We start from the raw sequence: 14,491 nt of genomic DNA, 5'->3' as shown, positions 1-14,491 counted from the left end.
TGTCTCATAGCCAAACATTGTCATTCTGAAATTTATTTGTACTTATTGGACTTTAAGTAACATGGACAAAATTTATCTTTCTTTTTAAAATAGACTCACAGTTTAAAACCACACCATCTATGATATGTGTTTCTAATTCACTCCTACATCCAGGTGAATATAAAATGATCTTAGAAAATTCATTATGGAGCTTGGCTTTAGTGTAAGAAATTGGAACACCCTACTTGAAAACGTTAGCACTCCTTCAATATCATTGCATTTGATTGTTCAGAAAGTAATTAGGCTTTTCAAAAAAATTAAATAAAATAGATAAACTGATCCTGAAAAGTGTTTTAGGAAAAAGTGGAAGTTTTTAGCAAGTCAAAGGAAAACATGATACTGAAGCAATGTCTAATGCCTTTCTCTCCAAATGAGGGGCATGACTAGCTTACGATTCTGCTGGAAGGCAGCAGGACGCCCTTGCAGTGCTGGGTAAGTCCCTCTAAAGGCAAGCATGGCCTAAATGTGTCTTGGGGCAGTTAGCTGGTCCCTTCCAGAAATCCCACATAATCCAGTGAGCATAGCTCATTTTAAGACAACATTTATCAATGACTGCAGAGGTGAAACTGTCATCATAGTCACATCCCAAATCCTCCAGATAAGCTTGTGTAGGTAGGAGAGAGATTTCCCAGAATGCTTTGCTGCCCTTCAATCTCTCTACAGTACTAGAGGAGAGAGTCCAATCTTTTAAGCATACTCTCTGACCTCAACTGTCTCTAACCAGACCTGGAATCTTTGCAGTAACCGCAGAATACTGTGCCACCACTGTACTATGAACACCTCTTTTGCAGTCATCACTGTATTATAGTTACTTCTTTGGAAGTCCATCTTTCTAGACTGTGAGCTTCTTTTTTTTTAATTTTTTAAATTTTTATTTATTTATGATAGAGAGAGAGAGAGAGAGAGAGAGAGGCAGAGACACAGGCAGAGGGAGAAGCAGGCTCCATGGACCGGGAGCCTGATGTGGGATTCGATCCCTGCTCTCCAGGATCACGCTCTGGGCCAAAGGCAGGCGCTAAACCGCTGTGCCACCCAGGGATCCCATAGACTGTGAGCTTCTTGAATCCTGGTCTGCATTTTATTTTGTCCTCCAAATTATGATTATTAAAATGTTAAACATATGGGAAAGTTGAAGGAATTTTAGGGTGAACATCTACATTCCCTAATGTGATTCTACATTTAACATTCTGTCGTATTGCCTTCATCATAAATCTATGCATCTGTTATTCCTCCTTCCAACTATAAGTCCATCTGATTGTTTTTTATGCACTTCAATGTAAATTTCAGATCAGTAAACTTCACCATATCCAATTCACCATGCATAAAAATAACTAGAGTTAAACATTTTTATAAGATTATTGAAGGTAAAAATTATATATATTAAGACCCACAAATCTTAAGGATAGCATCTGATGAGTTCTGACTAATGAATTTACCTGTGCAAATTTCTTTTTCCCCCAAAATACCTTTTTTCTTATAATTTTCTGAATACTAATACAAAGTATTCTGTGACTAGAGGTAGTTTACTTCTTTCTTTATAATTTGAATGACTTTTATTTTTTTCTGTGCATAATCTTTGCAGCTTGAACCACCAGAACAATATTGAATAGAAGTAGACAGAGTAGACACCCTGTCTTGTTTCTTATTCGAAGGGAAACATTCAGCTTTTCACCATTAATATTATGTTAGCCTTTCTTTCTTTCTTTCTTTCTTTCTTTCTTTCTTTCTTTCTTTCTTTCTTTCTTTCTTTCTTTCTTCTTGTTTTGTAGAAACCCTTGATCAGGATGATGTAGTGTTTGCTTCTATTCCTCAGTTGTTGACTGTTTTGCAATGAAGAAGGGGGAGTGGTTAATTTAATCAGATTCTTTATGTCTATTGAGAAGATTGTGTGTTTCATTCTTCCTCCTATTAAATAATATATGGCATTGATTAATTCTGTATGTTAAACCAACTTTACACTCCTGGAATAAATTTAACTTAGTCACAGTGTATAATCAATTTTATGTGTTACCTGATTTGGATTGCCAGTATTTTGTTGAAGATTTTTTGTTTACATTTATGAAGGATATTGGTCCATAGTTTTCTTTTCTTTCTTTTTTATAGTTTTCTTATCTTGTGATAGCTTTGTCTGGTTTTGGTAGTAGAGTAATGCTGACTCATAGAATGAGTTTGGAAGTGCTTCATCATCTTCTATTTCTCTTGAGAGTTTGTGAAGGATTTGTATTTTTCCTTTACCATTTGGTAGAATTCACTAGTGAAGCTATCTATTTCTGGGCTTTTCTTCATAGGAAGTTTATTATTATTATTATTATTACTATTATTATTATTTCAATGTATTTACCTCTTAAAGGTTTATTTATAGTTTTTATTTCTTCCTCAGATAATTTTGTTATTTATGTCTTTCTAGAAACTTAGCTATTTCATCTCACTATCTAATTTGTCAGTGCACAATTGTCCACAATGTTCCCTTATAACACTCTTGGGATATAGGTTATTGTTATAAATTATTGTCATAAGTTTACTGTTTTGAGTTACAGGACTTCACACAGTAGGAACTCTTTAGCCTCTCTCTCTCTTTTCATTCCATATTTTTGAGATATAATCATGTTGTTGCATGCTGAAAATGTGATGTTTTGTTTTGTTTTTATTTTCCTTTTTGGAGAGGAAGTTTGAGTAGCATAACACTATATGTATATACCACAGTTTGCTTATGCAATTGCTTTTGGATGGACACCCAAACTGGTTTTAGCTATTGCCAAATAAAGCTGATATGGACTTCTTAAAAAATGTTTTCTGTCATTATAAATTCTTTCTCTTGGATACATAACTAGAAATGGGGTTGCTAGATTTAAGATGGATGAATTATTAGAAACACACACCAAAAAAAATGGAACTAATAAATTAGTTCTGCAAGGTCACAGAAAAAGATCAACATAGAAAAATCCAAGGTTGGAGATCCCTGGGTGGCTCAGTGGTTTAGCAGCTGCCTTTGGCCCAGGGCATGATCCTGGAGTCCTGGGATCAAGTTCCACATCAGGCTCCCTACATGGAGCCTGCTTCTCCCTCTGCCTGTGTCTCTGCCTCTCTCTCTCTCTCTGTGACTATCATAAATAAATAAAAATTTTAAAAAAATTAAAAAAAAAGAAGTGCAATATCTGTATAGTGAAAACTAAAAACATAATTCAAAGAAATTAAAGACCTAAATTCATAGAAAGCCATTCCATAGCATAGACTGGAAAATTCAGTATTAAGATGGCAGTTCTCCCTCATTTTTGCCCTGGTTGCTTGAAGCTCAGCCACCATCACGAATGACACAGTAACTCTCTGGACCAAGAAGTTCATGACTAACTGACTACTCCAGCAGAAACATATGATCATTGATGTCCTTCACCCTGGAAAGGCAAGAGTACCTAAGACAGAAATTCAGGAAAACCCAGCCAAAATGTATAATACCATACAAGACATCATATTTGTATTTGGATTCATAACCATTTTTGGTGGTGGCAAGATACCTGACTTGATTTATGATTCCTTGGATTATGAAAAGAAAAATGAACCCAAACATAGACCTACAAGACATGGCCAGTATGGGAAGAAAAGGACGTCAAGAAAACACCAAAAGAAATGCAAGAGCAGAATGAAGAAATTCAAGGGGACTGCAAAAGCCAAGGTTGGTGCTGGCAAAAGATGAGCTGGAGATTGGACAATAGAAGGAGTAAAGATTCCGCAGTGTCTCTATTTGTGGTGATTGTGCAAATTTTTGAGGATTAATAAACTAGGAACGTTAATGTGTCTGGTTGTTTGGGGGAGAAAAAGGTGGCAATTATCTCTAAAATGTTCTACAAATTCAATGCAGTTCTTTCTAAAAATCCTAGCTTTCCAAATTCATATGGAAATAAAAACACCAGAATAACCAAAATAATTTTGAAAAAGAACAAAGCTTCTGAAATACTCATGCTTCTTGTTTTCAAAACTTACCACATGGCTGTGGTAATCAAGGGAGTATCATACTGGCATGAAAACAGACATTGAAATCAATAGAATGAAATTGAGTGTCATAATTGCACCTTGATTTATTTTTTAAGCTTTTATTTAAATAAGTAAACTTTTAAATTGATTTTTCAATGGATGTCAAGACTGAGGGGAAGAATTAGTCTTTTCAATAAATGGTGGTAGATCAACAGGAGATCCACATGTGGATAATTGAAGTCAAGTACCTACTTCTATCATATTAAACAACTAGACTATAGACCTGAGTGTAAGAGCAAGACTTAGGAAAATCATAGAAAAAAAGACAAGTAAATCCTTTTGGCCTTGAGTTTAACAATGGTTTCTTAGTTTTCACACTGAAAGCACCAATGACAAAAGAAAAAATAGATAAATCGGACTTCTTCAAAATTAAAACTCTTCTACTTTCAAGAGTATCACAAAGAAAGTGAAAAGATAGCCCATGAAATGGCAAAAGGAAATCATTTATCTCATAAGGGGCTTGCATCCAGGCTTAAGAACTCTTAAAACTCAGAAATAACAAGATAACACAATTTAAGAATGGACAAAATACCTGAACAGACAATTTTCTGAAGAAGATAAATAAGTGGCCAATGACTTTTGAAAAGATGGGCACATCATTAGTCATAGGGGAAGTGAAAATGAAAAGCACAAGATACCACTTGATACCCAATAGGATGGCTGTAACCAAAACAAAACAAAACAAAACAAAAAAAACAATAATAAGTTTTGGTAAAGATGTGAGTAATGGGAACCCTCATACATTGCTGGTGAGAATGTAAATGGTACAATTGCTTTGAAATACATTTTTGCCATTTCCCCAAAATGTTAAACATAGAATTAACATATGACCTGACAATTTTACCCCAAGAATTGATGACATATGAAGAGAATACAAAACATATGCCTACACAAAAAAAATGAATCTTCATAGTATCCACAAGATAGAAACAACTCAAATATTCATCACTGATGAATGGATAAGTAAATTGTAGAATATCAATAGAATGGATTATTTGGCATAAAAAGGAATAAAATACTAATACACATTACTATAGGGATGAATCTTGAAAATACTATACTAATTGAAAGAAGTCTCACAAAAAAAGCCACATAGTCCATGATTTCATTTCTATGAAATGGCCAGACTTGACAAATCTATAGAGACAGAATACAAATTTATGTTGCAAGGGGATTGTGAAAGTCAAGAATTGGGAATGATTTTTAATGAGCACAGGGTTTGTTATGGGCTGAATTGTGCTTCCTCCCATATTAGTGTGTTGATGTGTAACTCACAGGACCTCAGAATGTGACTGCATTTGGAGATAAACCCAGTAAGAGTCGATAAAGTTAAAATGAGCCTGATAGGGTGCCCCAATCCAATCTAAATGGTGTTTTTATAAGAAGAGGACATTTATTACACATAAAAAAGACACTAGGCGTGCTTGCACACAGAGAAAAGACCATGTGAGGACCCAATGAAAAAGCAGCCACCTGCAAGCAAAGGAGAAACACACCAGAATAAATCAAACCTGCCACCAACACCTTGATCTGGGACTTACAGCTTCCAGAAATAGGAGAAAATAAGTTTCTGTTGTCTAAGCCACCAATTCCATTATATTTTGTTAGGGAGGAGCTAACAAATTAATACAATATTTCTTTTTGTAATCATGAGAATGTTCTAAAATAAGATAAAGACATTCGTTGCACCACTCTGTTAATAAACTAAAATCTTCTCAATTATATACTTTAAGAATTAATTTTATGATATACGAATATAATTTTATGATATATGATATATGAATATAGATTAATTTTTAAAAATAAATAGAAATGTAAGTGGGTATTCTTGCCTTTTTCCAGGACTTAGGCAGGAAGCACATTCAGGATTCCATGATTATATGTGATAACAGCTGTAGGATTTTTGTAGATGGAGTTCTATGTTAGACTGAAAGTATTTTCTTTCTTCCTAATTTGATGAGAAGTTTTCTCTTGAATGGGTGTTGAATTTCATTAAATATGTGTCTCCAGCTATCGAAAAGGACATTTCATTGAAAATGACAATTTAGTATTTCACATTTATTTTGATAACATGTGAAATTATGTTGGTTGATTGCTGAATGCTAAACCAAACCTGTACTCTTTGTATAAACCCACTCAATCATATGGTCATAATGTATTATCTTTCTATACTGATGGAATTGATTTGCCAATATTGTTAATTTTTACATCAATATATAGGAGGCATATTGAGTGTATCTTTTGGTAAAACCTTTGCGTAGTTTGGAATTAGAGTTATGTAGGCTTCATAAAACAATAGTGGAAGTTTCTTCCCTCATCTATTTTCTGCAAGAGTGTGCATAACATTGGTGTTTTTTCTTCCTTAAACATTTCATAGAATCCATCAATGAAACCACCTGACTCTGAGTATTTCTTCCTGTTGCAGTTTGGGAAAGGATTTTAAGAATGAATTAATTTTGAAATAGATTTAAAGCTGTTCACATTTTTTCATTTTATCTTTTGTCACTATAATAATTTCTGTCGTTCAAGTCATTTGTTATATATTTTGAATTTTAGTGTATAAAGTGATTATCATTTACCACTGTATCATTACAATATGGTGCACTATTATCATTTTGATGTCTGTGATATCTGTAGTGATAACCCCTCATCCATTAATAATTTGTATACTTTCAGATTTGTCACTGGTCCATGTAGCTAGGGATTGTTTTCAATTTTATTCATATTTTTAAACAAAAACTTTTCATTTTTAAACATTTTCTAAATATCTTGAGTACACTCAATTGTTTTTATTTGCTTCCTTTTATGTGAGGTCTATTTTCTCTCTCACTGATTTCTATTCTATTCTTCATTATTTCTTCTCATTACTTACTTTGGTTTTACATTATTTTTTCAATCCTTTTAAGATAGAACCTGAGGTCATTGCTTTTAGATCTGTCTCTTTTTCTAATATAACCACTTATAGCTATACATTTTATTCTAAGTAGTGCTTTTGTTTCATGCCACATATTTTGACTTGTATATTTTTATTAAATTCAGTTTAAACAGTTTTATAATTCCCTTCGTGATTTTTTAAATTTATGGATTATTTAGATATTTGTTTTGTTGTTCTATAATTTCTTTTATAGTTTTCAATATTAGACATTTACTAGGTAGCTAACTGATGTCTAATTTAATACCATTATAATTACACAGCATATTTTGTATGATTTAAATTTGCTTAAATATTCTTAGACTTGTTTTGTTGTCCAGAATGTAGTCGATCTTGGTGAATATACCTTGTGTTTTAAAATATGTAATATACATAATACGTATTTTTAATTTTATATGTTTATGTATTTCTACTTTACATATGTAATTCAATATTTATTTATTTATTTATTTATTTATTTATTTAAATTCAATTTGTCAACGTATAAGTACATCATTAGTATAGGATGTAGTTTTCAATAATTCATCAGTTGCATATAACAGCCAGTGCTCTTCACACAACATAACATTTAAATATATATGTATTTTACAATTTTGGTGTGTAGTTTTCTTATGTCAAGGTAAGTGATAGCATTGTCCAGATCTTTTGTTTACTGTACTTACTCTTTCTGTTCCATTGAAAATAAATTGTTAAAATCTAACAATGATTATGAACTTTTTATGTTTCTTCCATTAATTCTGTTGATTTTTAGTTCAGTATTTTGGAGATTTGTTGCTGAATGCATACACATTTGTGATGAAGATGTCTTTCTTATTAATTGAATACCTTTTTCTCACTATCAAATATACTACTTTATCTCTAAGGACCCTTGTTGAAATCTACTCTAATTGATATTATTGTCACCCCAACATCCTATGCTAATTGTTTAAATTGTTTATTTCCCCATCTATTTACTTTCAATCTATCTGTGTCTTTAGATTTAGCACATTTTTTTTCTGTAGAAAACATTTAATAGGTCTTAATTTTCTATCCATTTTAATTAGATTGTTTCATTATTTTTAATAAAATATTTGGTGTTGCTTTATCATTTGTTTTCTGTTGCATCCAATAATGATTTTCATCATTTTTATTTTTTTTTAATTTGTATTTATTTATTTGAGAGAGAGAGATAATGAATTGGGGGCAAGAACAGAGCAGAGGGCTCACTGAGTATGGAGCCCAATGAAGAACTTCATCCTAGGACTCAGAGATCATGACCTGAGTGAAAGTCAGAAGCTTAACTGACTGAGCCAAACAGGCAACTCCCAATAATGATTTTTTATCATAATTATTGCTTTGTTCTTCCTTTAATGCCTTATTTTGGATTAATTGCAGATTTTTAAAAATTTCCACTTTAATATATATATTCCATTTTAATATATATATTCCATTTTTTAATATATATGTATATATATTGGACTTCAGGTATGCATCTTAACATTAATTTTTAGCATATTTTCTATGGTTTAAATTAGATATCCTTAATTATAAGATTTGATATTATTTAGATATCTCATATCATGGAAAGCATGAAATCCTTGTAATAATATAGTTCCATTTACCACCCCGTTCTATCCTGTATGTTATAGTTTCATTTGCATACATTATATACCATAGAATGCTATATAAGAATATTTTCTCTAAACAGCCATATATATTCTAAAGAAATTCAGAGGAAAGACAGTTTTTTATTCTATCCATTTATTTACCACATCAGACATTCTTTCATTTGTAAGGAAGATCTGAATTTCTGTCTGGTCCTATTTTCCATTAGCCTGAAGAAGCGACTTTGTCATTTCTAGCACTACAGGTTTCCTACCAATGATTTCTCTTAGTTATTATTTGACTAAAAAATGCCTATTTGGGGGGCACCTGGGTGGCTCAGTGCTTGAACATCTGCCTTTGGCTCAGGTCATGATCCTGAGGTCCTGGGATCGAGTTCTACATCGGCCTCCCCACAAGGAGCCTGCTTCTCCCTCTGCCTATGTCTCTGCCTCTCTCTGTGTGTCTCTCACAAATAAATAAATAAAATGTTTTTTAAAATGCCTCTTTTCTCTTCATTCTTGAATGACATTTTTGCTGGATATAGAATTCTGAATTGGATTTTTTCAAGTGTTCCACTTTGACCTGCTCTCCATTGTTTTTGATGAGAAGTCACTGATGAATAGAATTATTATTGTGTGCAATGTGCCATTTCTCTGGGTGCTTTCTGGATTTTCTTTTTTAAACAGTTTGACTGTAATATGGTTAGTATGGCTTTCTTGGCATTTAACATGGTAGGGTATCTTTGAGTTCATTTAATTTGCAATTTTGTCTTTAATCAAAACTTGGAAAATTTTGGTGAATAGTTCCTTGATTTGGAAAAGGTTCCACTTTCTCTTTTTTCTGCTCTGGTGTTTCCCTACATTTAATTTTAAGTATCGTCCCATAAACCTCTATCACTTCATTAAATATTTTTCTATCTTTATTTTTTCAATCTTCTTTCATGTGAATAATTTCTATTCATCTAATGGCAAGTTCAGGATTTTTTATTTAATTTTGTTTTGTTTTGCCTTTTACATTCTGCAGTTAAGACCATCCAGGATATAGATAAAAAAATAATACAGATATGTAGCTATATAAATATAGAGACATTTTAATTTATAGTTTTAGAATTTCCATTTGGTTCTCTTGTGTGGATTTTGTCTGTTGAAATAACATACATTTTCCTTTACTGTGAGCATATTTTGTTTACCTCATCAAGTGTTATCATAACAGCTGCTCTAAAATCCTTTCCTAACTCAAATATCTGGTCCACCTCAGATATTGATCTGGTTCAGTTTGTGTCTACTGATGGTCTTTTCTTTTAAGGACAGGTTTAATTTTGTTTCTATTGTTGTATTCCCTGTAGTTCTGTGTTGCATACTGGACATTGTCAAGGATATTTTATAGAAGTTCTATATTTTGTTATATTCTTTTGAAGAGGACTCTTTTTTTTTTTTTTTTTTTTTTAATGTGAGCAACTAGTTAATTTTGCTGAAGTGGAACTACAATCTCTGTTTTCCCTGATGAGAATAAAGGTCAAATCACAGCTTAGTTCTTTTAGGCTTTGCTGGAGTGCTTAGATACTACTCTACACGTGTAAGTCTCAGGGGTCAGCCAAAGATTTCCACAGAGTTTATGCAGAAAATATGGTGCTTACCCAATATCTTCCAAGATTCTTTATTGCCACTAACCCCCCTTTATTGCCAGTGCCCTAGTCTCTGTCACCTGGCTTATTAAACCACTTCTACTGTAATTATCCCATTGGAGTTTCAGCTAACTCATGGGAGACAGACAGAAGCCCTCTCCTGGGTGAAAAGTCATGAAACTAAGAAAATCACCCTATTTTGTTTCCTTTCTCTGAGTATCAACTCTCTTCACATTTCTGCCTACGTGTAGCTGGTTTTTAAATATTTCCTCTAGAATCTAATGTTGTCTGTTGGAACTACTTAACCATACTGGAAGTAAAAATATTCACATACTTTTAAAGTTTGTAGTTTTGATTTAAAATACGGTACTGAAAGAGGTAATAGATATTTGATGAACTGATGAATAAATGAGAGAATTGACAATTAAATGAATGGTTAACGAAATTAATCAATGAGAAAGTTTAATCTGTGCCCATTGGCACCTAAAATTATCTCCAATATCATACATTGTTATATTTCATATTTTTAATGCCCTATTTGTCTCAACTCTGACTGCATACCTCCATTTATCTAATCGACAGAGAAGAGAAAATCATCCATCTGATGTGGGAACTGGAGGGGAAATAAATAAACGTGACAAGTTGGGAATATGGCAAATCTTCTCACATCCATGACATTTTCTAAGTTTATAAAATCCTCATGTCATAAGCTGAACAATTTCAAGTTATGGGAGTGTTGGAATTCTATTACACAAAATAGTAGAGCTAGTCAGAGCTTTAAAAATGATATGGGCGCCTCGGGGGCTCTGTGGTTGAGTGTCTGCCTCCAGCTCAGGTTGTGATCCCTGCCTGGGAGTGAGTCCCACATCAGGCTCCCTGCTCAGCAGGGACTCTGCTTATCCCTCTCCCTCTGCACCCCCTCCCCTGCTCAAGCTCTCTCTATCGTGCTCTCTCTCTCAAATAAATAAATGTCTTTGAAAAAAATGAATAAAAACTCTGCAAGTTATCATCTGTAGTTGTAAAAATAATTCCCGAAATGATTGTAGTTTTAGAAAAAAAATTGGAGCTGCTTTGCAGTGTGACGTTTCACACATTGAGTTGGGGCCACTAATCCGGGATGGTTACTTGACTGCTTAGAATGTATTCTTCACTTCTTGTACCATTTCAATTGTCCTCACTGCCACTAAAACACAGACCATATAACATCTTGCCCTTTTGTAACTATCTATGATGGTTTTCTGCTATGTAAAGAACACAGTCTTGGGCAGCCCGAGTGGCTCAGTGGTTTAGTGCCGCCTTCAGCCCAGGGCGTCATCCTGGGAACCCGGGATCAAGTCCCACATCGGGATCCCCTGCATGGAGCCTGCTTCTCCCTCTGCCTGTGTCTCTGCCTCTCTCTCTCTCTCTCTCTGTCTCTCATGAATAAATCAGTAAAGTCTTAAAACAGTTTGAGAATCTTCTAAGAAATAACTTTAAAAAAAAAAGAACACAGTCTTAATGAATTATATTGGTATGCAATACTCTTCAGACTTTTACTCCAGTTTGCTTCTTTGGATGATCCAATCATATACACAATCTTAAATATCTTCATTTTATACCTGTATCTGTTTTTGATCTATTAAAGCTTCATCATATTGCAGTGAGATATCTTTTCCATGACTTTCTATCCCCCCCTGTGAAGAGTTTTGCTGTTATTATTTGTTTATATGTTTGTTTGCGTTTAATCCTCCTGGCCTAGAATCCAGTGGTAGGATTATTGAAACCTGTATTTACATAATTATTAAATTTCAATCAGATAGTTATGAGTAAAAATCATACAATCATCAACATTTAATTCCTTTTTTTTCTCAGAAACTCATATTATTTGGACCATGTCAGTGATTTTTCTAGTCATGTTGTCATCTTGGCCAGATGTTGAACCATGACTTAATATTATTGGGTAAAAGGAATCTGACCAAAAAAAAGACTTTAGAGATATTTGGAGATCAGTAGGATATGAGCGCTATTGTTTATCAGAGACCCTGATAATGGAATTTGCAACATAAAAGAATGACCCCTTTAAGAGCATATGCCTTCTAGAAGCAGTGAGTTAAAGAATATTCCTTTGTATTTATTGAGAGAAGATCAAGAATCATATAATTCTTGCTTCCACAGGTTTATCCAGATTTTATGGAGCCATAAGCTTATAAAATTTAGAAGACTCCTTTGAGGAAAAAGGAATCTAAAATTATGAATGAAGAAAGAGGTGCAAAATTGAATATTTGTTCCACATGAAATAAGGAAACCATAACAAATGTTGAATATTAAAAAGCTGAAAAATGCCATAAGCGCCACAAAACCAAACCAATAATAAAACATTTGTATTAACCGACCTTCTTTTCCTCCCTGTTTGGTTGCATTTTCTTTAGTGATTTCTTGATATGATAACAATTTTATAATGTTATTTTTGCAAAGAGAATAGATAATTCAGACTTTTTGTTAGTAATATGTTTGATGAACAATTTTTTGTTGTTTCGTGGCTTAGAGAATTCCTTTTAGACTTACAGATTGTTCCTGCCTGTGTCCCATAATTTTTAGGGTTGTTGTCAAAATGGGAAAAACTCTCCCAAGCTCATGTCCTGAATGTGTGATCACAGATTTTCCCATTATGGTACTGCTTCAGATCTGTGTCCAGCAAACACAAGGATTCTGGTACATTTCACTTTGTGAAAATCTCATTCAGAAAAAAGAAAAACATCTTTCTTGCATTTACAGTTAAGTGCACTGTATTCTCAATTATATAACAGATAAAAATTTTGTTCTAACTATGCATTTTGATAAGAAAAAAATTCATTGCTTATGGGTTTATATGTTTATTGATTTAAAGAATTTCTCATTTACTGATTTCTGATTTTGTATACTTCAAACCTTGGGGCCTAGCTCTAGCCACATCTTTTAGGTGCTATAAGACATGTTCATACCAAGATCGGTATGATAGGTCCTCTGGACTGACCTCTGTGTTGCAAAGCTGGGTGAATTAACAAAACAGGAAACAGAAGTATCCTTGAAAGCCATTCCAATAATAGTACACTTATACCTAAACAAAGAGGTAACTGCACAACTATAGATATGTACACACACACACACACACATGCATAGGCATATATTTTATATATTAAATATACATACACACATATGTATATATTTTATGTACTTTGTGTATTAAATATAAATGTTTTAAACAAACAAGTGAAATACATACATATATATATATATATATATATATATATATATATATATACATATTTTTTTTTCCGCTAGACTCAATCTAAATGAACCCAGGATACTCAATTTTCCTTCAGTCAAATCCCCAAAAGCCCAAGGTCACCTCAGTGATGTAACAGCTGTAGGGAATATAATAAGGAATGTAGTGGAAAGTAATAGCCAATTGCAATTGAAACTTCATTTGCAAATTTTACAAAAAGAAATGACCACATAGACAATTTGCTCTGAAATTTGTGTTTATTTTGGTGTTTTGTTTGTTCCAGCTGCATAGTAAATCCACCTACACTTGTTTTATCTTTTCGTGCCACCAAGTTTTCAGCCTCATCATGGAAAGAAGACAGCACTCAGTGTATGCTCTCTGAAGTCTGTTTAACAATCAATTAATTATTCAATAAATTAATGAATTAATGAAGCTTAGGTACATTGTGTCATTTTCACGGACTCGAGTTCCCTTTCCCGTGATTTTACATTCAGTAAGTTTTATATGTCTTGCTCACTGTGTTCTGAAGATAAAGCAATGTTTCTCCTCCTTACTCCTCAAAATAATTCGTAAAAAGTCATTAGACTCACAAATGAAAATGTGAATATCCCATCACAAGGCTCTGGACGCCAACGTGCTTCTGCTTCCTGACTAAGAACAATGAGAAAAGGCGAGAAAGAGAGCTCCGTTTCATGTTCTCCGTCGTTGTTTATCACTGGTCTCACTCCTCATTCTGTACCCCTGTCAGTTCATAAGCCCTCGCCCAAACAGGGAAGCAGCAAGAGAACGATTTTGCTGATGGAACCGCGGATGTGATTAACTGCAAACCCCGGCCGCAATGCCCCGTTTCACTGGACAGGATGCCGCCGCCTGCATCGGAATAAGCTCCGCGTGATTCCCCATCTCGTCGGCTTCACTCCAGGCTGAGCGCATCAGCTTCCCTACTTGGGCGCTTGATCAAAGCTCTTGCGTACTAGGGAACCCGACGGCTCCCACCGGGCTGCAGCAGCCACAGAGATTGCTGCGCAATTGCCGCCGT

The 14,491-nt window shown here is 33.7% G+C and overlaps 1 protein-coding gene across 1 annotated transcript; it reads left to right on the top strand.

Annotated features, from left to right (window-relative positions):
• The first annotated feature begins 3,409 nt into the window (after nucleotides 1-3,409).
• Nucleotides 3,410-3,730, top strand: LOC112653975 (40S ribosomal protein S24-like). The gene has a single exon (XM_035714105.1). The coding sequence runs from the start codon at nucleotides 3,410-3,412 to the stop codon at nucleotides 3,728-3,730; it is 321 nt and encodes a 106-aa protein (XP_035569998.1).
• The last annotated feature ends 10,761 nt before the right edge of the window (nucleotides 3,731-14,491 follow it).

This window comes from Canis lupus, chromosome 3 (assembly GCF_003254725.2).
Source record: "Canis lupus dingo isolate Sandy chromosome 3, ASM325472v2, whole genome shotgun sequence".
Lineage (NCBI taxonomy): Eukaryota > Metazoa > Chordata > Mammalia > Carnivora > Canidae > Canis > Canis lupus.
Note: the sequence above shows the minus strand (reverse complement) of the source record. Positions and strands in the feature narration are given on the sequence as shown.

Bases quoted from the DNA above. Each gene is read 5' to 3' on its own strand.
- LOC112653975 (XM_035714105.1), top strand. From the start codon at position 3,410: ATGATCATTGATGTCCTTCACCCTGGAAAGGCAAGAGTACCTAAGACA.